Source organism: Dasypus novemcinctus, chromosome 7 (genome assembly GCF_030445035.2).
Source record: "Dasypus novemcinctus isolate mDasNov1 chromosome 7, mDasNov1.1.hap2, whole genome shotgun sequence".
Lineage (NCBI taxonomy): Eukaryota > Metazoa > Chordata > Mammalia > Cingulata > Dasypodidae > Dasypus > Dasypus novemcinctus.
In genome coordinates this window covers 119,762,937-119,787,592 of record NC_080679.1, presented here as the reverse complement: position 1 = coordinate 119,787,592, position 24,656 = coordinate 119,762,937, and the positions used below count along the sequence as shown (strand labels likewise).

At 39.6% G+C, this 24,656-nt stretch overlaps 1 protein-coding gene across 3 annotated transcripts in view; it reads right to left on the bottom strand.

Annotated features, from left to right (window-relative positions):
• Nucleotides 1-24,656, bottom strand: part of DPP10 (dipeptidyl peptidase like 10) — a 1,447,377-nt gene that overhangs the window by 718,873 nt on the left and 703,848 nt on the right. Inside the window, exon 1 of one of the 3 annotated variants that reach the window (XM_004458043.3) lies at nt 17,646-18,311. The exons of 1 other annotated variant lie outside the window; for it this stretch is intronic. In XM_004458043.3, coding sequence (XP_004458100.2) covers nt 17,646-17,717 — 72 coding nt within the window. In that variant the 5' untranslated portion in view covers nt 17,718-18,311. Of the gene's footprint in view, nt 1-17,403; nt 18,312-24,656 lie in introns of those variants that run through there. One more of the 3 variants, XM_058301105.1, reaches the window with a different exon arrangement.

Genomic DNA, 24,656 nt, shown 5'->3' with positions numbered 1-24,656 from the left:
GAGTCTTAGATAAAAGATGGTTGCACACTCTTTATCATGCTTCTTATAGAGACAAGGTATCTACTTTCCTTCCCCTTGAGTTTGTACTGGAGCCATGACCTACTTTGAACAATAGAGGGTGGATGATGTGACACTCTGGATCTTGTATGTTTTCACCGTAAGAGATCTGTAGCATTTTCCTCCACTGTTTGGAGAGATCTTTTTGGAAAGCAACTGCCTTGTGAGAAGTTTGGAGACCAATGCTGTGAAGAAGTCTAAGGTACTCTTACAGAGAGAGAGAAAGGCGACGGGAAGGAGTAGCAGGTTCCAAACATACGAGTAAAGTTTTCTTAGACCTTTCAGCCTTGCTTAATTACTAGCTGAACAGAGCTGACTTAACCTCATATGGAGCAGGAGAGCTGTCCACCAAGCCCTACCTGAGTCACTGACCAACAGAATCATAAACAAAGTTGTTGTTTTAAGCCACCAAGTGATGAAGTAGTATGTTGGGCAGTTAATAGATAATCAAAACAGAAACTGTCTAAATACCTGCAGGTTAGCACAATAATTCAACAGACCTTCTTTTGTGACTTCTTAAAAGCAATCAGAGTTGCTCATTTTCAGTATTTTTCCATCACAACTATTTTTCTAAAAATTATTTTTCAAGGCTCAGGATAAAAAGAACAGATGTACCTTGCATAGTTTTCACGTAAAGGAGATTTTTATGCTAGGAAATTGCTTTTAAATTATCCTTATTCATAAATAGAAACAGGATAGAGATGTTTTTTGTTAAATGATACACATTTTCAGGAAGAAGAGAGATTTTTATTCACTTCTTTATTTCCTCTTACCTCTTAAGAAAAAGACAGAAAGAAAGAAGAGAAAGAGCGATTATTATAATCACGAGTGCCTGGGGTTAGCTTCAGTCTTTACAATGTAAACATCTATCTCCATAGAGATTGAGATGAATAGGCAGAAAGGTCTAATTTTTTCCTCTGATTCGGAAGAGTTCTCCAGGAACACTTGTGTGTCTGTATACAAATGAACATTGCTAGTGATAGGATGTTAAAGTTAGATTTTTCCTGGGGCATAATTTATACCCATCTGTTGAGCATGTCCTGAGCAGCCCACAGTAGTAACGGGGAAGCAGCAGTTTTGGTGTGCTTCTAAATGCACTCCATATCCCACGGCCCAGGGGAACCTGAATTCCTGATCAACTGCCTTCTCTCACATTGATTCAATTATCTGACCTAGGATTTCCAGATTAATTCAGAAAAGCAATAGGCCCCATTTAAGACACTATGGCTTCAAACACACTAGCAGGCTGATTCCTAATAATAAAATGATGTGGTGCCAAAATGCAGCCTTTTGATAGGCATATTTAATTGGTGACCTAAGGTTTGTTTTAAGTTATGTTCATTCAGTATTTACAAAATGAAATTAGAAATGGTTCTCATACTGTGTTTTATATACCTTTTCTCTCTGGGCCATTTAAAGAAGTCAAGAAAAATGAATTACCAAAGTCCCACTTGATTTCTTCCATTTCTGGTCACTCATTACGATTGTCCTTCCTTTTCACTTAGAGGGTGACCAAATATGGCAGAGAGCAACATATAGCCTTTCTCAACTAAATTGTATATGAGTGTTGTATGTTATACTCCTTAAAAGAGATGCATTCCATTTCCCAAATGATGTTAACCCCACAGGATATAAAAAAAATTTAAGCATGCAATGCATTCATCATCACCTTTGACCTATTGGAAGTTTCTATATTCCCTAATACATTTACAAGACAGCATTGTTGCAATAGTGGATCCTGCCCATTGGCATGCTTTTGGCTTCACAGTACCATTCTTATGCCCAGATAGTGATATAACATCTCACTCATTTATACAGAAAATGTAGACCCTTGTTAAGTTAACATAGCTATACATATATATATAGCATTAACATATTAGTATACATAACACACACATATATATATTACATCAAAGTGAAGCCAGTAAACGAGCATATGTGCCCCTGCCCCAAGAACGGTAATCAATTTACATGACTTCTAAGGATACAATTCATCATCAATAAAAGGAGGATAATTTTAAAAAGAAACTGTTAGATGATCTATTTTGATAATGTCCAGATTTTTATCAAAAACAGCATAAAAATATTATGCACTTTAAAATAAATGCAGATGTTACCATTTATATAAAAAGGGAGGTAGAGAAAGAGTTTATATTTGGTTATATGTGCAAAGTTTTCTCTAGAATAAAAACCATAATAATAGTTACCAAGAGAATGAGAGAATGAGAAACTGAGTATATGGGGAACAAGTGTGGAAGGAGACTTTCCACTCTATACATTTGTGTGCTATTTGCCATATGAACTACGTGAATGTTATTCAGAAAGTAAAGAAAGTAAAAGACAGTATGCTTTCTTTAAAATCAAGAAGTAAGATAACAGGCTTGGATAGCATTGGCCTTTGGAGTAAATAAAATAATGAAGACCTCTGAAAAATAAGGATTGGATCTGACTCTTTGGTGACCAAATAACCAGGGCTGAAGAATTCCCCTCCTCATTTTCATTAAAATGATGGAGCCAGTTTGTCAGTCAAGTTGACAGTGAAAGGTAAGGAAGGCAATTTAAAACTATTCTAAACTGTAATGATCACACATACACAGATCCCACACTTCCCATCACATTTTCACTAATAACAAAGCAAGCCTAATTAAGATACTAAAATGAGGTGTCCATAATTAAAAAGTGGACATCATAGATCACAGCTGTACATTTGGGACAGGGAAGAGTGATTTTCTGTTTTAACGTATTATGCAAACTTAAATTTTTCAAATAGATTACATTTCCAATTTAACATGCAGAAGACAGGGTCCATTCTCCTAACACATTCCCTGACTCGCAACAGGTACTAAGTAGATCCCCGGGAAACTATGCTGGAGTAGACAAGACCATGAACTCTACAAGCAGATACCCAAGGTTCAAAGCCTGGTTGCAGTCATGTGATCATAGTCAAATTATTTTACCTCTCATTTCCTAAACTTTAAAATGAGGATAATATTAATACTAACTTGCACACTGGCGATAACTATACTGCAGCAACTACTATTATCTGTGGAAGAAAATAAAATATGCTCTGTTGACCTCCTGCACACAGCAAACCATTGGCCTCCCCTTTATAAAGGAATGCTTTGGATGGTTATTATAGTATGCATGATTGAATGCTTTCTGTGACCAAAAGAGAGTGTCACTCTTTCTTAGCTGTTACCTTGGAGATCTCTTAACCTCTATAAACCTCAGTTTCCTATTTTAAAAAATTAAAACAAAAGTCTACGTATTTTATAGAGTGTTAGGATTAAATGACATTGACATGTAAGCACTTGGCAATTGCATCACAATGTGAATGCTGGGGAAGTCAGAGACTCATGCTGGGGGGTTGGGCATTTCCATCCCCAGCCTACCTCCCTCCGCATCCCACCTCTTTTTCTATTGTGTGCAGATGTTTCAGTCTTTTTCCCTTCTACAATTCAGGGAAGATGTTAGGCTTAATGAAAGGACAGGAAACCAGTAAGAAGCAGCCCCAGATGCTTATCAAGGCAGTGACTTCCACTCAAGCAACACAGACTTTTCTCTCCTCTCTGACATGAAGTGGGCCACCGTCCCCAGTCCCTCACCTGAGCAGGTAGCCTCCCTGAGAGACCGGCCATGACAGGATCTTATCCTCTGCTCTTCTGGATCCTTTGTGCTGTATAACACGGTCATTTGCTGAAAGTTTCTGTTGTGCCTAAGCCTGTGTTCCCACAAGATGTGTAGTCACTTGCTCCACAGAATAGTACACACTCAAAATTTTAGTGACCAATTGTAAAAAAATTCACAAAATTTCATTACTAAAATCCTTTTCCTATTATAATTCTAAAGTGATACTTGGTAATTTTGCCACAGGCTCATCAGATTCATCTTCTATGTGGCATGTCAGCCTGGACAAAACAGAATTAGAAAATCCTTGCTGCTGAGAAATAAAGCCTTCTTTCTCGAAGTATGGCTTCCAGACTAGACATCATCTGGCACACTATAAATACAGAATCTTGGACCCCACCCCAGATTTACTGGATTAGAATCTACTTTTTAACAATATCTCCAAGTGATTCACGTGCATATTAAAATTTGAAAAGCAATGGTCTAGAGCCAACAGTCTAATACACAGGCACTTGCCACATGTGGCCACTTACATGTAAATTAGTTAAAATTAAATAAATGTAAAAGTAAGTTTCCCAGTGGCACTAGCTGTATTAGTCAGCCAAAGGGGTGCTGATGCAAAATACCAGAAATCAGTTGGTTTTTATAAAGGGTTTATTTGGGGTAGAAGCTTACAATTACCAGGTCAAGAAGCACAAGTTACTTTCCTAACCAAACTCTATTGCCACAGTTGAAGAAAGTTCGACATTTGCCAGGGTTCAGACTTTCTGGGGTTCCTCTCTTCCCAGAGCTCATTTCTCTTCAACTCAGCTCCTGTTTTCTCCACAAGGTCAGCTAGAGACTAGGAGGTGCTCTAGGCTTTGCCTCTCTCTACAAGGCCAGCTGTAAATTATCAGGCAACCAGCTCTGTCTTTCTCCCTGGGCTCATTTCTCTCCAGGCTCAGCTGCTCTGCTCCTCTGTGTACTTACTTCCCAGGCTCCAGCTCAAAACTTTGGCATCAAAACTCCAACTAACTCATCTGCTCTGCCATGTAGTTTTATCTGTGAGTCTCCGCCCCCTGGGAGGGGACTCAATAGGCTACTGATAGTGCTACTCAAAGCACTAATCATAATTTAATCACGCCCAGATACAGACAGGTTTACAAACATAATCTAATATCTATTTTTGGAATTCATAAACCATATCAAACTGCTGCACTAGCCATATTTCAAGTGTTCAAAAGCCACATGTGCTAGTGGCTACCATATTGGAAAGTGCAGCTATAGATCATTTCCATTTTACTAGAAAGTAATATTGGATAGTGCTGATCTAGAGTATCATTTCTTAAAATTTGGTGGAACAGTTTCTCTGAGATAGTAAAATATATTTCAGGAAAATAAGGTTCAATAGTGCAAAATGTATTTAAGCCCCAAACTACAAACAGAGCCCATTTTTCAGACAGAAAACAAATACTCATCTAAAATTATCCCTTTTCCTTTAACTCAGAAAAGAAAACTGGGGGCTGGTAAAAAGAAGTGGATTGCCCCAGGTACTGACCATGATATTCTCTCTCAGTTCCTAGCTCCATGTCTATGTTTATTTCCTTTTGCCCCTACCACCTGATTTTCATACTCATTTTCTCTGCCTCCCCAAAAACATTAGTTCTTAAGACTGGCTATACCGTGCAATCATGGAGAAACAAGTAAAAGCAAGTTAGACTTAAATTCTTTACACCCACTGCACAGTCTTACAGGTGCTAAAGAATTCATGGTAGAGTTCCAAATGAGAAGGGACATTTTTCTGTGTATGGCAGACAGTACTGTGAGGAGGGAAGGAAAATGTATGATCTATCTTAAATCAGAACCCATGGGTGGCCATGCAGTCTTTCTCTTCCTCAGGGCAGCTCTGAAAGCAGCTACCTGGAGGACAACTACTGCCAGGGAACTTGACCTGAACTTCATTTTGCTAAATCTTCAAGTATGATTTTTCCCCTCCTTCTATGCAATTATCTTACTTCATCTTCCCTACACAAGAGCTATTTAAGATAATCAAGTTGTTCTCTTCTATCCTTCACAAACACCTGGACCAATTAGTGGGATGAACCAGACTCGCAGTATTGGTGGATTGGCTGCATTCCAGGACATTGCTGCTGGTGAATCAGACCTGACATTCAAAGCTCCGTAGGGCTTGAAAAAGCTTTGATAAAACTGCTTGAAAAGTTGGTTGTGACATCAACTGCAGGTCCAGACTGGACCATTTTTGTGAACTCAGAATGTTAAGGAAAAAAAAAAAATTGAGTACTTGGAAATTAAATGTAAATATGACTGCATTTCCATCTTTACAATGCCAGACCAGGGCATTGTCCTAATCAGCTCACACAAGAATTTTATAATTTATGGAGGAAAAAACTTTATTTGACTTACTATTTACTATTGACATAGATCCAGAATCTGTATAGTTAGATGTTAAATGCAGAAGATAGGTAAGATGCAGAAAAAATGAAAAATAAAAAATAGATTTGCTATACAAGAAAAGGTAGTGGTTTAAATGCTTTGTAGATTATTAACTAGAGGATCTCTGTAGGATTTCCATTTTTCTCTATAGAGCATTATCTAATTTTGCAAACTTTGTAAGCCATTCCTTTCCCCACTGACTGTATAAGTTTCCAATCCTCAAATGCTCTTTGAACCAGCTTTACTATCTTGACGTCTCTTCATTAATTAGCTAAATCCTTGACAAATATTCACTATATATTATATGAAAACTATGTTTTTTACTTGTAAATTTACTCTTTGACAGGAATTAGTAATCCCTTCCAGACCATATCTGATGTGGAACAGGTCTGCCTCTTCTCTGCCACCTCATCTGGGAAATGAAAAACTTCAGAGAATTTAAGCCTTACACAAACCATAATATGTGTAATCACCTGCTCCCTTCTGCTTCTAGATAAAATCTGCAGAACAGATTTGGTCTTATTAGACCTATTACTGGGAAGAAAAACAAAAACATAACTTTTAATTCAACGGACAATACTCCAGTGCAATTCTTATCAACATTTTCTTCAACTGACTTCACTAGACTACCAAAATTATTTATATGATTTTGATCATGAGTGAGGCTCCTTCTACCAACTCCCAACCTAAAAGGGAGGAGCTGTGGTTTCTCATCTACTAAATTCATCGTGGCATGCTCTCGAGCAAGTCAGCCTTTATTATTCTCAGCTGCCTTAGCAGTAAACCAGTTGGCTAAATCACCATGCTTGGTTCTAAGATTTCTTTAGTGAGAATTGCATTTCTTAAAGGGGAAAGGGGTAAAATTGATGAAAAATTAGGTATGTTTTAAAACTCTCAGTCAGAAATAGAAGCACAGTGCATGTCACTCATAACCACCATCTGCACACTTCATACTGCAATTTGACTGTAACTTTCCATATTCATGTCATTTAATATGTGGCTATCTAAAGCATACCCACAAGAATGGATATTCCCCTTTAAAATATGGCTTTAAATGGAAGTCAGCAGATTGTACTGTACATCAGTTCCATATTATGATGTCTGCTTATTTTTTAATCCCCTGTACAACTGTTGTTGTTTTATGACCTCTCTGGAACATGCTTTCCTTGTATAGAGTGACTCATTCTGGGATTTATATAACAATTATGAGCTTGTTATGATGCACATCTCCAAATCAGCAATTTTCTATCATGATGCAACTGTCTTAGGTTTTCCCTTAACTAAAATTGGCTTGTGTGGCCAAAAAGCAATGTGGACCTGACATTTCTGAACCCAAGCAGCTAATCCTAGATTGTATTTACCTATTTTTGAATATTTGCACCATCTGTGATTCCATATTAGTTTTTTTTTAAGTTTTGTGTTACAGCCCAAGTACAGTAGCTCTGAGAAAAAAATGGATCAGAATTTCAAATCCAGGATGTATTATAAAGCATGAGATAGAATTTAACCAGAGGATGAAGAAAGATAAAAAAACAAACTTGGGAAAAGTAAATGCATACTCAATTTTTCACCTTCAAAATCAAACTTTGTTGACTCTTTTGCATTTATAAGGAATATTAAACTGGATGCCACATCTTTATCTTGACCAACCCCTAATGCAGGTTTGCTTTGTAATCTCCATGCCAACAAAATAGGAGGTCAGTATTAAATTGCTTGTAAAGTTTTGATTTGGTCAAAGTACAGAGAAAGGTGCTTTAATGTTGAGATTCTGAACTTCTGGGAACTGTAACATCCAGTGCAGCTTGCTTTCCAAGTCACTTTGCCTCTGTCTGTCAGAGCAACTCAATACATATAAATAATCAAATAATAAGCACCACCTAGGTAATAAGCTATTCCCAATCTCCACAATAATTCTTCAAGATAGGCACCATTCCATTCCATTTCCACATGAGGTATCAAATTCAAGGAAAGAATGGATAATTTTTTGAAACTATTGAGTCAAAGAGCTAGAATTTAAACTCAGGTTAATTAACTGTAAAGCCCCAGTTCTTTCCACTAAAAAGAAATTTTGAGTGACCCAGAAGTTCTTCTTATTTATTGATTTAGCATATTAACATTTCTCATATATGGTACTGGAATTAGGTACTCTGAAAAATCCTGCTAAGGAATAAAAATCACTGGAGGTCTTGGAAAAAACCTATTTACCAAGGGATTCAGGAATTCAGAAGTCTGTTGTTTTTATTAACCATGCAAAAATGCTTTCAAATGCACCTGCATGCTTCCCAGAGTTCCTAAGCACATCCCATCCTTCTTAATTTTTATCCAATCTCTTGTTCACCTACTACGGAATTGCCATTTCAGATGCTAAGTATAGAGATATAGGAGTGCTTATTCATACTGGGGGAGAAGAGAGGTGGCTTAAAAAGCCAGTATGTGAATGCGTGGGAGGTGCTGTCAATTCTTTGAAGCAATGGATCTCACAGTTCGGTTTTCAAATGGTTTGACTCTGGGAGTCACTTATTGCTGCGGCAAGTTGGAGAATATACTTATGTGGTTCTCTGAAGCCTTGTGGCTGGGTGCCAAAAGTCTAAGAGTCAATTCATCACAGAGGAAAAACGAATAAATGTCAAATGAGTTTGCCTATGAACTCAAATCTTGAAAAAACATAAGTTAAAGGAAAAAGAAAGTTTACTCCAATGTCAAGTGCTAAGGAAGGCAGATGCGCCACCAGGGTATCATCAAAGACTCTTTATCAGCAGCTGGATCCCTAAGCATCCATATACAAGGAATATGGCAAGAAGCCGAGAGACCCGGAAGCTAGTCCTTCTTCTAATTATAACCAACTGTGTGACCTTAAATAGATCACTTCACCTTTCCGTTGTATGTTTCCCAGTTTGAAAATGAAAGGGATGAATTCAGTAATCAAAACCGTCCCTCAAATGCTATAATCATTCATGGCTTTCATGGGAGTTTGGGAGGAAAAAGTTGGAAAGGCAAGGCCACTATTTGCGTCACGTTAGTCTAGACAACAGGGAATCACGTTTTTGGAGAGAGAGAAGCTCTGAGAAATGTAGAGACGTAGAAGGAACTGGATTGGGATTTGGAGATGGTACAGATACAAAGAGTGACAAATGAATCGAAATTACCATCCTCAAACACAGAGGTGCCAACTTTGGAGTGGACAGACCTTGGAAAGGTGGGGCAGATGCAAACACAGCCACGCATAGGGCCATCATGGTGCTAATGCTGCATGAGCCCCATATTAGAGCAATTGTAAGCAGCTGCCATAGATACTAAGGCAGGTGGGTCTCTTCCATTTTAATTCCTGGTTTGATTCCTTGTGCTTATCACTGCCAATGCGGTCTTTAGGAAAGTGGAATGCACATACTTTCTAGGATCAGAAAAAAGGGATAACTCTGGATATAGCTTCAAGATATAACCATTTTACTTCTTGGGACACATATTTTATAATCCTCTAAAAAGAAACAATGAAATATATAGGTTTATTTTTTAACCTTAAAATCCCCAAATGCCAATAATAGATAGAAAAATCTATTCACAGATTCATAGAGGCTTGGAAATTTAAAATGTATACTAACTTAACCAAATTACCTATTTCTAAGTTTGAGAAATTCTTCCAGAATTTCTTGTTTTTCCTCTCAAAAAGATCTATTTTTGACTTGTGTTCAATAGACTCTCAATTCCTAATCTTCAACTGTGGGTCTAAGAGAGAAAAATCATGATGTCAGTTTGTGAAACATTGATTGAAAAGATTGCTTTATGTAAAGACTTTCCAATACTTGTGAAATGAAAAATATAACTGGTCATGACTTGCATTCATTAACTTACATTGAAGCCTTTGCTGGAGGTGGGATGTGATTAACGGAAGCACAAGTATCTGAGTTTCCACTTACTTGATTCTACTTGCCTAAAGTATGCCCATGTAACAAGACCAGGAGAAACCCACTTCTCTCCTTGTTTGAGCATTACTAATGCAAACTCAAGTGGTCTCTATGGTCCATTATTTGAAAATGAATCGCAGGAGAGACTGCCATTCAAGTTCTCAATTATGTAATTCAAATTTGCCATATTTCTGTTTTGAGAACAGGGACTCCCAGATCGTATAAGAAATTGAATCGTCATTTAGAACTCAATAAAAGGGGTTGGTTATAGAGATAATAAAATGACTTTTTCCTCACTTTTCTTCATTTTACTAGCTTGGAATCTGATACATAGTCTTTTGTATTGACCTGAGAAAATCGATAAATATGATAAATTGCAATAATATTGAAGTCCGATAAAAATACAGCTTGGCTGGAAAATATTCCCAACAGTAAAGTCAAATTTGATTATGCTCAGCTAACTTTCCTTACATTTCAACTCAAAATATCATCAGTTCTCATATGCAAAGAAGTTCTAAGTCAGTCATTTCTAGGAACCAATCCTCTGGAAAGAAAATATTAAAAACCATGAACAGATCAAAAGAAGATCCTAAGTCTTTTGGGAAAACAGATACATTATCATCTCAATATTAGTAGTCAGTCAGCTGGTAGTAGGTTTGTTTTTATCTAATGCTTTATAACAATCTAACTGTAAAATGTCTATGGTTTAGACCAAAAGTATATATGTGTAAGTGGTGTGTATATTTTCAGCATGATGGGTATGTGCATACACACACAGACATGTATTTTCACATTTCCATTAGCATGAACACCAAATTACTCTTGCAAAATAAATAATCAGCAGTAGTCTAAGAGCATAGTAGTAATAAGAACAAAAAGTATTTATTAAGCTCCTACCTTGGGCCAAATGCTATATAATCCCATTCACATGGGCCAACTCTAACCCTAGCAAAGGTCCCAATGCCCTTTCCCTTTTAAAGAGGTAGGGATGGCTTTAGAGGAGGGGGGTAATTTGTCCTAGATTGCACGGTCAGTAAATGGTAGAGAAAGGATTCAGGCTGAAATCAGTTTGACTCCTTCTCAACATTTCACCAGGTTGCCTTCCAGAAGAAATAATTACAACTAAAAACCACCTGGTAATTCCAAAAACACTGTAGAATATGCTATTCTAGCTAATGAATAAGCACATTACCTGAAAGTTTGTTTTAAAGTTTATTAAAGTTTTGACCATTTTTAAGTAAACTATGGTACGAAAAACTTGAAAATGAAAGTCATTTTTTAAAAAATGATGTAAAAGACACTACAAAGAACACTGCCAACATCAATTACTGAACAGAACAGTTCAAAATAAAGCATCTGTTTTTATCAGTTTCGACTAAAACAGTTTTCTCAGGCCTGGCAGTGGTTACATACCATATATCTGAAATCCTGAGAATTCAGGACAGCTTTTCAAAACTTGGAATCTACCCTATGAAGGAATCTACAGTATAAAGAGCTTTCTCCTAAGGGCCCCATTCTCCCTACTTCCTACTTCCCAGCTTTCTCAACCATTCTGGAAATGACAAGCATTCTTTAAATTAATGTGTAACTGACTATTATACCAGGTAGGGGAAGGTAGGTGTTCAGGTTAAAAGTCTTGGAGAACTATGCTGTCTAGATAGAAAAAAGTAAGCACATACTGGTTATTGCCAAAAACCTTGTCGATCAGGTCAATATAAATTTCCGAAAGTAGTGTGCTAGGAATAATCAATACGAAGCTGTATGATTTCTCAAGAGGGAGGCAGCAGACACTCGGGCAGGAACGGTGAACCTCTCTAGCTTTACATATGTTGATAAAGAAGTTTGTATCTCCCCATCCCTGCCATTGCTTATTTGCGCCTATCTTGACCCTTTACAGGTTTTCAGATGGAAAGAGCTCCAAATTTTCCTAGTTGATATATGTCTTGGTGTGCATGTCCCCATTATAATGTTTCAGTAATACACGAGCTTGGTTGGAAGAGGACTCCATTGCTATGTCTACTCTCCTGCCACACTAATGGAAATCTCATTTTTTGAGCTGGTTCTATAAATTATACCTTTCTTTTCTTCAAACTTCTTTCTCATTCTAATATCTTTTGAAGTGCAATAAGTCATAAATGAAATTCCACGTATTTAGTAGCGCATTCACTTGTTAGTGAGAATTAGCTTATGTTTACTTTCAGCCAGTAGAGCAGTAAAGGAAGTAAGTTTTGATTGAATGGAAGCAGGGATATAACAGAATATTTTGAAGTCTTTATGTGTGTCCGAAGGATTAGTCCAGATATTCCAAGACAACATAAAATCTTCGTGCATGCACAAACTCATATAGTAATCAAACAAGTATGTATATTGAAATATGTGATATTTTGTAAAATGTTAAAATAATAGATCAGCTCTAAGTGGCTTAATGATTCTCTAAGCCTTTTTCTTCTACCTAGATTTCTATTCTCAGACCATTGAGGGAGAACTTAGTATATGGCAGGCATTATTCAAAAGCTTTTAAGCATTATCTCATTTAATCTTTTGCATGTAAAATGGAGGTCATCTGTGACTGGAGGTCACAGATGGAAGGGAGAAGTTGAGTTACCCTGGCCAAGAAAACAATGTACTCAGTGGTGGAACTGGGATATTAAACTGTATCTCTGATTCCTACTCTAAAACCCATAGACAATATAAAATAAACAGATATGTTGATGGCAAAAATGCTCACAGACTTAGCCACACTATTCTGGTACTGTGGATGGTATATGATATACTACATAAAAGTCACAAATATTCCTGTAAATACTAATGCTGGAAACATTCTATAATCATAAATGACTCAAGGGACCAAAATTTTGAAAGAACATTTTTACTTAGCCTGGGAGAAACTGAGTTTGCTTTTGGTTTTCAATGTAACACCCTTCATAAGATAATGCAGCATTAATATGTAACAATACAAATTTCTTTAATTTGTTTTTATGTACTTTAATCATTTTTAAATTTGAAATTTTCTCAGTCCCTGAAATAGATGCATGGATTAATAGATAACGAATAAAGGGCAAATTAAAAACTTATGAGCAAGGGATGTTTGTGGTATGTTCCCAACACAGTAGATAAAATGTCTTTCTCTATATGTATTAAGAAAGAAAGAATAGGATATTTATATTCTTTCTGCTAACACATAAAGACTTCCACATAATACCTTTATCTAACCTGAATTATTTTATAACCAAATCTCATAGTGGTCTTCCCCTAATTAGATGTTTTCCTTTATATGTTGAATAATTAGAAGGCAATAAATCTTCTATTAAATAAGTTTTTCAACATGATTTGTAAAAGCCATTTTCAAGGTTCTATGATAATAGCAATAGTCATAAGCTAAATTTTGGTGTGTGTGAATGTGTGTGTGTATAGGAACACATGGGGCATAACTTTATTTGCAAGATCCATTAGCATGAATTTGAAAATTTTAATCAGGTTTGTTAGCTCTAAGCTAAAATTAAAGCATTGAATCTCATTTTCTGTATTGAAACTGTTTAGGTCAATATTACCTAAAGTCTAAAAGGACATTTGATATTTTACAGAAGGCATTTTACACAGAACAGAATGAATTGGAACATTTGACCATGAATTGTTTCATCAAGCTGCCGCTGCAAGTGGAGTTGTAAGAAATTTAGTTTCCAAAAAAATGTGTTTTTAAAGAAAAATGCATAACTTAGTCTTATCAAACAGTTGTTTATAAAATTATGCTTTTTAGTCATGCTACAAAAATAGGGTTGTGTTTCTTGTTTTGTTTTTGTTTTTTATTGTTTGTTTTTGTTTTTGAAGCTGTAAGGAGAGCCAAGCAATTTAGAAGTATTTGCATCCATTGGATTCAGCAGAAGGGTGCCACCTGGTGGAAATGTAGGAAATTCCAAACTTTGCCTTCCTGCAAGAATGTGCTCATCCAACAAATTGTGAGGGCCTGATCATTACCAGGGACAAGTGATATGAAGATTAAATAAATAAATAAATAAATAATAGTATTCCTACATATCTAGCTCTTTTTATGTCAGATCAACAGCAGCGAAACGTTAAATTTAAAAATTTAAGAGCTATTATTTACATTTTTATTTGAAGTTTTAAAAGAAATTCTTCACCCATTTTACAGTTAAGGTAAATTTGATCACACAGATAATTTGCAATGATTTTGGATTATGCTAATAGGAACGGGTCCCATTGTGATTGTATAATATTTACAAGATGGGACTTCAGACTTTTTTGAGCTTATCCTAAATGTCAGAGACCAGGGCCAAGCCTTAGTTCCCTTCTGTATCCTGCTCTCTAAAATGGGAATATCAGGACCTGCCTCAAGAAGTTACTGTGAGAATCAAATAAGAAAATGTCACACAACTCTCAACCAATACTTACCAGTATCAGTTACTACCTTATCTGTCCTGAGAACAGTATTCCACACAGAGCCAGCACTTAGGCAACAAAGGGCATATATATGAATAAGGTACAACGGACACTCAAGATCTTGTATTCCTATTGACGCACTGGTAAAGTGGGATATTGGTCATATTAAATGGGAATGGCTGTATCTACCGGTGTGAAAGTATTGATTTTTAGACATTTCATAAATGTGGAGTGTTATTAAAACAACAAAAATAACTGTAAATATTTAATCAATGAAGCTTTAAAGGAAGGAGAATTAAGAAGATAAAAACATTTCCAATGATTTCAAATGTTAACAAGAGTACATGGTCCCTGCTATTCTAGTTGCTGCCCCATCCTAGAGAAGGAATTCCCCTGGTCATGGCCCTCTCCCCAGTGTCACAGGACAATCACAGCTAAGATGAAAAAGGGAGGTCGAGCTCCCGAAAGGATCATACCAGCTGCCAAATTATATGGTTCACAACCATTTTCATTCAGAGCAAAACCTAAGGCCTTCTACAGTACTGTAAGGGAAAATAGGCATTGGATGGCCTCAGGACAAGGTGTCTTTGAGGTTTCATAAAAATCTCTACCATGGAAAGTGAAAGACCTTTTTTGGCAGCATTCAAAAGCTTAAATCATCCAAAATCAATACACAGTGAGTGATTAGATGGAACATGCATCTATTTAACCATTAGGTAGGATTTATAAAGCTATGTTTTTCTTTAAATTTTGGTATCATTTATTTTATGAAATATCACAGAAACCAGAGTAATAAATCATGTCTATTATACCCAGTATCAGTTCAGAGTTGTGTGACAATTGCAGAATGAGACTACAATGCCAAATACTGTTAACAAAACTTAGTAGTCGTACAGCAAGTAGTTTGAGCATTCACAGCAGTCACCCATGTTATTTGGCCATCATTTCATATGGCAAGCTTTGGACAAAGAATATAGTAGACAAAGGTATTTTCTGAGAGTGCTTGGAAAACCTTCAGTGGGATGCTGGCATGCACATTTCAATCTGACTTTCTTTCTTGCAAAACCATTCCACTTCCTTTTAAACTCATGCCTGATATGCACACCATTGATATTTTCAAATCACATAAACGATCAGAAAGGCACTTAGAATTTACTCGATTAAAACAAGACTTCTGCAAATGGCCACTCCCTGAATATCTGAAGTGCCCCCTTTCCCCCAAAATATAGCACATTAACAAAAGAAAACTGGATCCAGCTGGACTCTATCTCCTTACAGGAATTTTAAATACCAGCTTAGTCCTGACTGGACGTTCATCTACAACTGGATGTTCATCTACAACTGGATCACTATTTACATATTCATTTTTCAGCTTCTGTGCACTGGGCTCTGCTTCTTCACCCCCACCCCAGCAGCACAGAACTGTATGCAGCACCTCAAGTAACCAGCTGGTGTCACAGGTTAGTGAGCAAAGATTCCATGTGGGGACTCTCACCTGACTAGTCATTCTTATTGGTAGCATCATTCCAAGAGCGAGAGAGAGACTCAGCGGCTTGTTAATGAAATTTAAGGGCTGTCAGCCTGAAAGAGGATGTTAAACCCACGCTCCCCTCCTGAAATCACTCCTATGCATCTGCTAACCAGTTGTCACACTATGATGTGGGGAGGGCAGGGGGGGAAGAAAAGGAAGTCAAAAAGAAGGGGGATATTAACGTTTCAACATGTTTACACTTATCTCAGGAAGGAAGCAAAGATGGTTTAAGAAAACGACTGCTCTGTTTTAAAAAATATTCACCCCAGTAAAAGGGAGGGCGTGTATGTGCTTTAAGGCATTGAGTAATCCCCACCACCTGTGTGAAACATATGTGAGGAAAATGAGAAGGGGAGGGCAGGGGAGGGCAGGGGAGAGGCGAGAGCTCACAAGTCAAGAGAGCTGACCAAGACTGGAATATTAATAACAGCGTCGCTGGCAGCGCCTCCTCCTCCCTCGCCATCACTCCCCGGCGATTTGGACAGCTCCCCTTTGCACGCACAGTGCTTAGAATACGCGAAGAGCTGAGCCGCTGCTGGAGCCCTGCTGCTCACACACCTTCACCCACTTTTAGCAATGTGCCCGGCGGGTCGGCCCCGCGCACATCCTGGCAGCCTTTGACAGCGCCTTTGGGGCAGAGAACCCCCATCTGCGGTACCCCCGGCACCTCCAGCTCCGTAGTTATCCGCTGACCTAAGAGCAGCCCTCTCTGCCCAGAGTGTCTAATTGGTGAAAACGTGACAGCACCTCGAGCCAGCTCATCACAGACTCCCTGTCCACCCCCACCCCCCACCCCCAGCCAGGGCGCCTCGGCGCTTCTGACCCTCCAACTTTGGGAAAAAGCGACAGCGAACTCCCGAGTCACCCCGATCCGGAGACACAGTCGAGGTGGGGCTCCACCGTATGGTTATGCTACAGACCCCTAGAGATGGAAACAAAAAGGGGTGGCAAGTGCGGAAGGACGACGGTGGGATGGGAATCACTCCCAGCCTTCCCAGGGCACCCCATCTTTGCAGACGCACATCTGGATCCCACAAATCACTAAAACCAATACCCTTCCAGCTGCCCTTACTGATCACACGTCCCCAGTTCTCCTTAATACCCCATGTCTTTCTGTTTCCTAAGCTCCTATCCATTCAGCAGACTCCAGACGCCGCCTGGTACTCCTTCTTCCCCCATGCACCCCCCGCCCGATTAGAAGGAAAAAGGAGAGCAAAGAAACAACTCTGCCGGCCTAAAGGTCATTTGCCTACTCGGTTCTCTTCGACCAGCGCGCTTCCCAGCTGCGGGAAGATGGGTCCCAAACCCTGCCAGGGGATGCCTCCCCGGCGCCCAGCAGACCCCAACAATGCGCACGGTAGGGAGCCTGGAGGCCTTACTGCCCTGGTCCCAGCCTCCCCTCTCTTCCTCCGTGGCCGGCCCGCCAGGGCTCCCCACGGCATCCCCAGCCTTTACCTCTCTACCCCCTTCCCCGTGGCTCTCCACCTTGCGCATCCTCTCGCCCAGCCCCAGAGCGCACTCAGATGCTCCAACTTCCTGCGGAGTCCACGGGTGAGGAGAGGAGAGCCTGGAACCGGGGCGGGGGGTGGAAGAGTCGTGGGAGCCGAGCGAGGAAGGCGAGGCGGAGGGTGGGGGGTGAGGAGCGCGGGCTGGCGCCTCTCCTCCGGGCGGGCCTGGCCCCCACTGCCAGCTCTCACCTGGTCCGCCGGCTGCGCCTGGCTCGCCCTGGCCCCCGGGGTGGGCTGCTGCTCCTGCTTCATGGCTGTCATCGCCCGCGGCCCGCGGTGGCGCTCACTTCCTAGCGGGCACTTCAGACTCGAGGACCGTCACTTGGCCGCGATCGCATGTCACAGGCTCCCGTCGCTCTCCGAATTGGCGGAAGAGAAGGCGGCAGCGACGGAGTGGGGGGAGGGGAGCGACGGGGAGGGGAAGGAGAAGAGAGGCACCAGCAGGCTCTCCCCCCTCACAGGATCCTTCCCTGGGCGATCGCAGACCCTCAAACTCCCCACTCCCCCCGCCCCCCACCACCCCAAAGCGTTAGAGAGCCTCGGAGACCAGGCGCGACCAAGTGGCAAGTTAGTGGAGCGGCCGGCGGCGGGCACCCGGCACCTGACTGCGCTCGGCCGACGTCTCCCAGGGCCGGAGGAGCCCAGCTCTCATTCTACCGCAGTCCGCGCCCTCCCGCGGTACGGCCGCTGGGCTGGAGCGGCTGCCCGCGCCGCGCTCTGCGCCCCAGGTGGAGCAGCGCCGCGCGGCGCCCCAGCAGCTGCCGAGCAGCCGCAGCGCCGTCCAGATCCCTGCGCGGCGCGCGCTGCCCCCTCGCGCGGCCACCGCTGCCGGGCGCCGCGGACCCCAAGCCCTCCGCCCCCCGCGGGCTCCGGCTAAAACCCGGAGAAGCGGAGCACGCCCGTGCAAAAAGCCCTCGGAGGCTCCCGCGCTGCCACTGGGCATGCTCCAGTGCCCCCGAAAAGGCAAGAGGTGGGGAGCTGGCGACCCCGAGACCCGCCGCGGGCGGGCAGCACCTGTCGGGATCCGAGGGCTTGTCCCAGATGTGGGCCTGGGGCTCTAAGCTTCTTGATTTGGGGCAGTGGACATCCCTTGGCCTCTAGCCTGGATTCCCCCGCTCGCTGCCTGGCTAATGACAGCGGAATTCCTAAAGGTTGGTTGAAAGCAGTGATAACTCTAATGGTGATTATCTGCACTCACTTTTTTTTCCCCCTTTCCCTGGACACTGGAAAAAAAAAATTCAAAACTGAAGTCCCTTTTCCAGCTTTCCATGACTCTACAAGCCCCATTCCCATTCAAATTGTGTTTATTGAGCACCTTTCTTTTGCCAAACACACTGTAAGACAAGGCAGGATTACTGAGGGGAGAAGCTAAATAATGAGCTACACCAGCCAAATTCCCGCCGGCAGGGAGTTTACATTATAGAAAGGAGATTGGGAGCCTGGAGCAGCGATACAAATGAAAGAGTCAATATAACCCTTTGGAAGTTGAATTCACGCAGGTGAAATAGACAAAGCCCATCAGCTTCATTAGGATGCAGCAGCACGCGGCAGTCCAAGGGTGCTGGGGAAGGACCTGTCCGAAGAGATGGGCCACAAGCAGTCCCCACATCCTTGGCACAAATTGTTGGGGACTGCTCAGCAGAGAAATGGCTGGGGGGAGTTAAACATGCAGATGCTACCGGCCTTAGCTCTCAGGCTGGGAGACGTTTTGGGGCAGAGGGCACAGAAGGTATGGGAGGGAGAGGGGAAGCCTTGAGCTGGGTTTATTAGCTAAGGGCTGGCTCCCTCCATCTCTGGGTTGCATTGTCCTACAAGTAGCCAATTCTCAGCTGTGGGGCTGTTGTAGGCTCTTGAGTGCTCTGCTCTGCCTCTTAACTCCTAAAACATGAATCCCCACGATTTCCCTAAACATTAATTGCAATAGTCCCTTTAAAATATTTTTTTAAAGGAAACACATCAGTGATCACCAATCTGTTTAATTAGATTAGAAAGTCAAATGTAGTGATTTTGTCTTTAGAAAGGGAGAGTTTAGGTGAAAGAAGAGCTTGCTTTATAAAAATATGTATTCAAGTGCATGCTGTCATGGGCCATTACAATATTTTGGTCCATTGCTATAGAATAACATTGCTAGTTGTAAAAGTATAAAACATATATAACCTGGTAACAAGCTTTTAGTCAGTTTACCCAGTAAATCTGAAAAATCTTGCTTTTCCCTCACAAGTAATTGTGGTGTGGGAGGTGTGTATGAAGATCCAAATTATTAAGAAAACATTTCCATCTTCATATTTTGATCTTTAGTTCATTATTTGAATACCTTCATCCTTCAAATGTGTTTGCATTTTAGACAAACCTATGAAGGACTTGAAGGAAGGTATTTAATGTGCAGAAAATTCTGTTGACACAGAATAAGTGTACAGTACACTAGAGGGGATTATCCTCACCCTGTTTTAAATTACTGATTTGATTCAATTCAACTGTTGAACTTGTAGCCATATCAGTATTCAGCATGTAGTCAGTTTGGTTAAAAATCAAGGCAGAAATTGGTTGTTTCAGGTATGGTGTGTGTGTGAATCATTTTTATTTTTAGGGAAGGCTTACTGACTTGTCTTGTATTCCTGTCTTTTTGGGTTGGTTGTTATTTCCTCAAGCTAGGAACATTCCTTTATAGCTCCTGGCATCTAGGTTAAGGGCACTAATTAAAATGTAATCACATGTAAACTGATTTTCCAAATTTAAATACTCTGCTTTTTGAAATGTGACTTATACTTGACTTACAATGTAGGCTATTCTACTTCATTTCCAACTCACTGAAGAAAATATTCTAATGACCCAGAAAATAAAACATAAGTAAATAACTTGCACCCTAAGAGAAAATGCCTGAAGCTCTGTTTTGTATAGTGTCTTATTATGCTAATCATAAAAACAATAATTTACAATCAAATGGCCACAGGTTTGTGACACTACTCAACAGCTCATTCATACTGAAGTCTCTGCAGCATAAACAAGAGGCACCCGAGCCAGCCTGGCTGTCAGGGGATGGGGTTCTTGCCCGAGATCCCTCAGGTCATGGCAGTATCTGCCTCTGCATACTTCTCTGCTAAAATTAGGGGAAAAAATTGTAAACTTGATATTTAAGATCCTGCCTCTGGTAAATTTCTATGATTATATATTTATTTTTAAAATTAAAAGACTATCCTCTGAGGATTATTTGTATACCTGTATTTAAGATTTAGTGGATGGGTCATTTAAATACTGAGAAAAAAAAACCCGTAACTCAATAAATGAGTTAGTTACCTCAGAATGAATATGTAGCATCCACCAAACTTTCCTGATGCTCCCTACTTGCATATAATTAATTGTTCTTGCCCTGATAACTTTTTTAGAATTCAGAAAATTAAAACTTTCTTTATAGAGCATCATTTCTGAAAGTTAAAGATCTATTTTGAGAGAGTTTTTTTTTTTAGCAGTTTACAGACTATTTTTTTGTGCTCGCTTCAGAAGCACATATACAGACAATTTTGGCATACTTTTCCTCATGATTTCTATGACATGCTCAGATTAGCTCAAGTTTTACTCATGCACAGCTACAAATGTTTTAACATTCTAATTCCAATAAAGTGATAAACGAGATTTCCTTATAGATTTCATGGAATGGAATCAGATGCTCATAACTTAAACAGAGACCAGGAGAGATTATCTAGAAAAATATCCTCTACCTTGAATTATAAATGTGTAAACCTTTCAACATATGGCTAATATACCCAGGAACACTTCCTGGGATTCAGACTATACCATTTTCTTCTGGGAAAAAAAAAGGGTTTCCTCAAATCCTATAATAGTTTCATATTCCCGAATAGACATAGCCTACAAGGCTGCTTCCTTAATATATTTATTTGAGTTTCTAAATTCACTCAGAAACTTTCTCACATAGAGCATCATGGACATCTCCAATGTCTTCTTTCCTAGATATTCCTTTCTTTAATAGTGAGATGCCAATGCAGGACATTTCATGTTACCAGAAAATATTAATGTGAATAGTTGAAGATAGGTTGCAAGATTTAGATAATTGAATTTACTCATGATCACCATTGAAATGTTCAAGCATTGGTGGCATATGTGGGCTGTTCCAGAAAAGCACAGAACATAGGACAAGAGTGTAGTATTCTATTGCCCACATCAAGTTACATATATAGAACCCAAGAACCCTGTGATAAGATGGAGAGAAAGAAGTGGCAACCTCCCCACATTTACTCTTACAACAACCACATAAATAAGATCTGGCTAAACTCAGATATGTCAGAGAAAGGTACAATGTCCCTTGGGATTCTGTGAAGAAGGGCAACCTTTAGAGAGAGACTGCTATGTTTCAGATAAATTAAGTAGGAATCAATAAACAGCTGCTAGAATTATTTCTTTTTCCTTCTTTTCTCCCTCCTTCTGAGATAAATCTGCTGTGTCATGGAAAGACCACCTTGCTGGGGAATTCCTGAGCATCAGCCAACCCTCTATTGAGTGTCTAAACGAGCACAGCATCAGGAAGACAGAGTTCACGAGCTGTGCCTTCAGAGACCTGGCCTGAAACATGCCCAATTAGCTCTTGAGGGATCAAGAAATAGCTTTAGTTCACATCTTCTGCTATCATTTGGTTTCGATTTATAAATCACCTCTACTCACCTCAATCGGCTTCTTGAATTCCCCAAAGTGCATATTATGTCATTGAGCAGAAAAGCAGTATGTGGAGCAATCCTTAGAAACAAGCTGTAATTTAGAAACTCTAGCCAGTACAGTGTAACAGAAATTTCATTTTAAAAAATGAAAGAAGTGAAGACACTGCATATTTAAGTAGTATTCACGTACACTGCTCATACTGTTCTGAGGTTCTTTAGGCATTCTTTTAAATAAACTTTTTGTTAATCTCGGTCTATCACAGGAAGATTTTTCTGTTGCAAAAATTCATAGCCCAATTATGATCTCTGGTGGAAGCAGACAGAGTTGCAGTATCCTGAGAGCCATTCTTGTTACTCTCTGGAGGTGTGAAGATGTAGACAAAATGCTCATTCATACAGAGGTCCAGTGTTGTGGAATCTCCCTGGTTATTATATTTACAAACCTCACTTCTCCACAGCTTTCTATGACATGTGTAAGGGCATAACGATGGGGGGAAAGTGCACATGATTTTTCCCAGGTATGTTTTCTTTTAGTATGTACAGCTGAATCTTAGCACCAAAACAACTTGAGAAAGTAGGACATTTAGCCAGATTATCATTCTTTTATTTTATTTACTAGAAGCCTGACAATTGGCTTAGGTTTATTTATCTGACCACTTTTTTAAGGGCCATCATTTAATTAATTGGTAATGTTGCCATGTTAAAAAAAAAAGACCATCTCTTTTGGCTGATATTAGTGATTATTTTTCCTGATCTTCACACTTCTTTAGAAAGAACATAAAGTTTTCCTGATCAGACTCAGTCTGCAAATGACAGAAGGGTTGTTGGATATGGAAGAGTATTTAGAAACATTGGCACAACATTTGTCTTTTTCAGATAATGAGTTTGCTTTTGATGAACAAATTTCTCTGTAACTAAAATTTCTTGTTTCCATTACCAAGACTAGATTTTCCAGTGATTCAAAATAATATCCTTCTCTTTGTCCTTGGCAAATACATTATTACTGAGCCTTCTGTTATATTCAGATTTCATAATAGTTACCTGCTTCCATTCTTTATTTAATTCCCAGAACAGCACAAAGCAGATTTCCCATTTAGGGAAATCTTTTATGAATTGATAGAGAAAACTTGAGAGTGAGCTCTTGATCAATTTTTGAGGGAAGGGGGGATTTCCATTTTTTAACCCTTATTCTTAAGGATTTACTATCAGATTCAGACTGCCCCATACATTTTCCTATTGAAAAGAATAGGTAAGTATAAGATTCTGGAGAAATGGACCCAAAGCATTTTTTGGCCTCAAGGGAACCTTGCCATTTTTCTCCAATTTACTTTCTCCCACTGAGAATTATTCTTCTATCATCTCCAGAGGAAATTGAGGCTGAGTTATTGGGTTCATAGCAGTCCTTTTACCACACAAAGTCATCTGTGTAGATTGTACAAATACAGTTTTAGGGCATCTTGGGATGCAACATCTATTGAAATATGGCAGACTACAAACATCTCACATTACTGAACACTGTTTAACTCTGCTAGCGCTTGAGACAGAATAATTCATATCTACTGTCAGTCTGTCACCTGTATTGTTTTCAGTGATGCTATTTCTATGCTACAAAACTATGTATTAAAATCATATCTTTATCCAAATTAAGGAGAAGGAAAATAGGAGGAAGAGGAAGCGATGAGGAGAGTATAAAAGCCGAGGGAATGCATCCTGATGAAGTTTGGATATATTACGTTTTTTCGATATTTATTATTGCACTCGTAAGGATTATGAAATGCCTTAATTCCTATTGATCAGATCCCAGATCTTGTCCCAGCTATTGGTTATATTCTTAGTATTTATATAATTGCAGAAAGCTGGTCCAAATTTTAATTTGCTTATTCCTCTCTAGATGATTTATATTTGACATTTTCAATCAATTCCCTGCTTACCTTTTCTTCTGATATTTAATCATTTGCTACCCTTAATTAGACAGTAAGAATCAGTGGAGGAAGCAAAAAGAGTTTATAACAAATATCACAGTTTATACAAATCATTGACTAGAAAAATGCCCATTAACTTGCTTTTTTTTTTTTTCCCACTCAGCAGGACTTATGTATGTGCCTCATCCTAGTTGATAAGGCATCAGAAAAAATCTCAAAGGGTGGATGAGCAGTTCTCTTTGGTGGTTTTACTCCCTTCCCATGGAGAAGCCATTCACTCACTTTCCTATCTTCCCAAATGTACTTGATCCATTAGGACCTAGCTCATCTTACATCTGTCCTTAACTCAAGTTCACAGGAACTTTCCTCCTTAACTTTCTTCTTGGAGCATATATCCCTCTACAAAATGTATGCTTATTCTGTACTAGCTTGTTCAGCAATTTAATTGTCACAAGTGAGGTCTTATTTTTCCTATTAAATTCCAAATTCCTCCAGGAGAGGAAACTTGGTGGGAACTGTGTACAGGGGGTGGGATTTGGGAGTCCTTAGTGTCTCCCTTTTTAATTCAGGGATGTCTTGGAGGAAATGTGCTTTGAAAAAAAAAATTATTC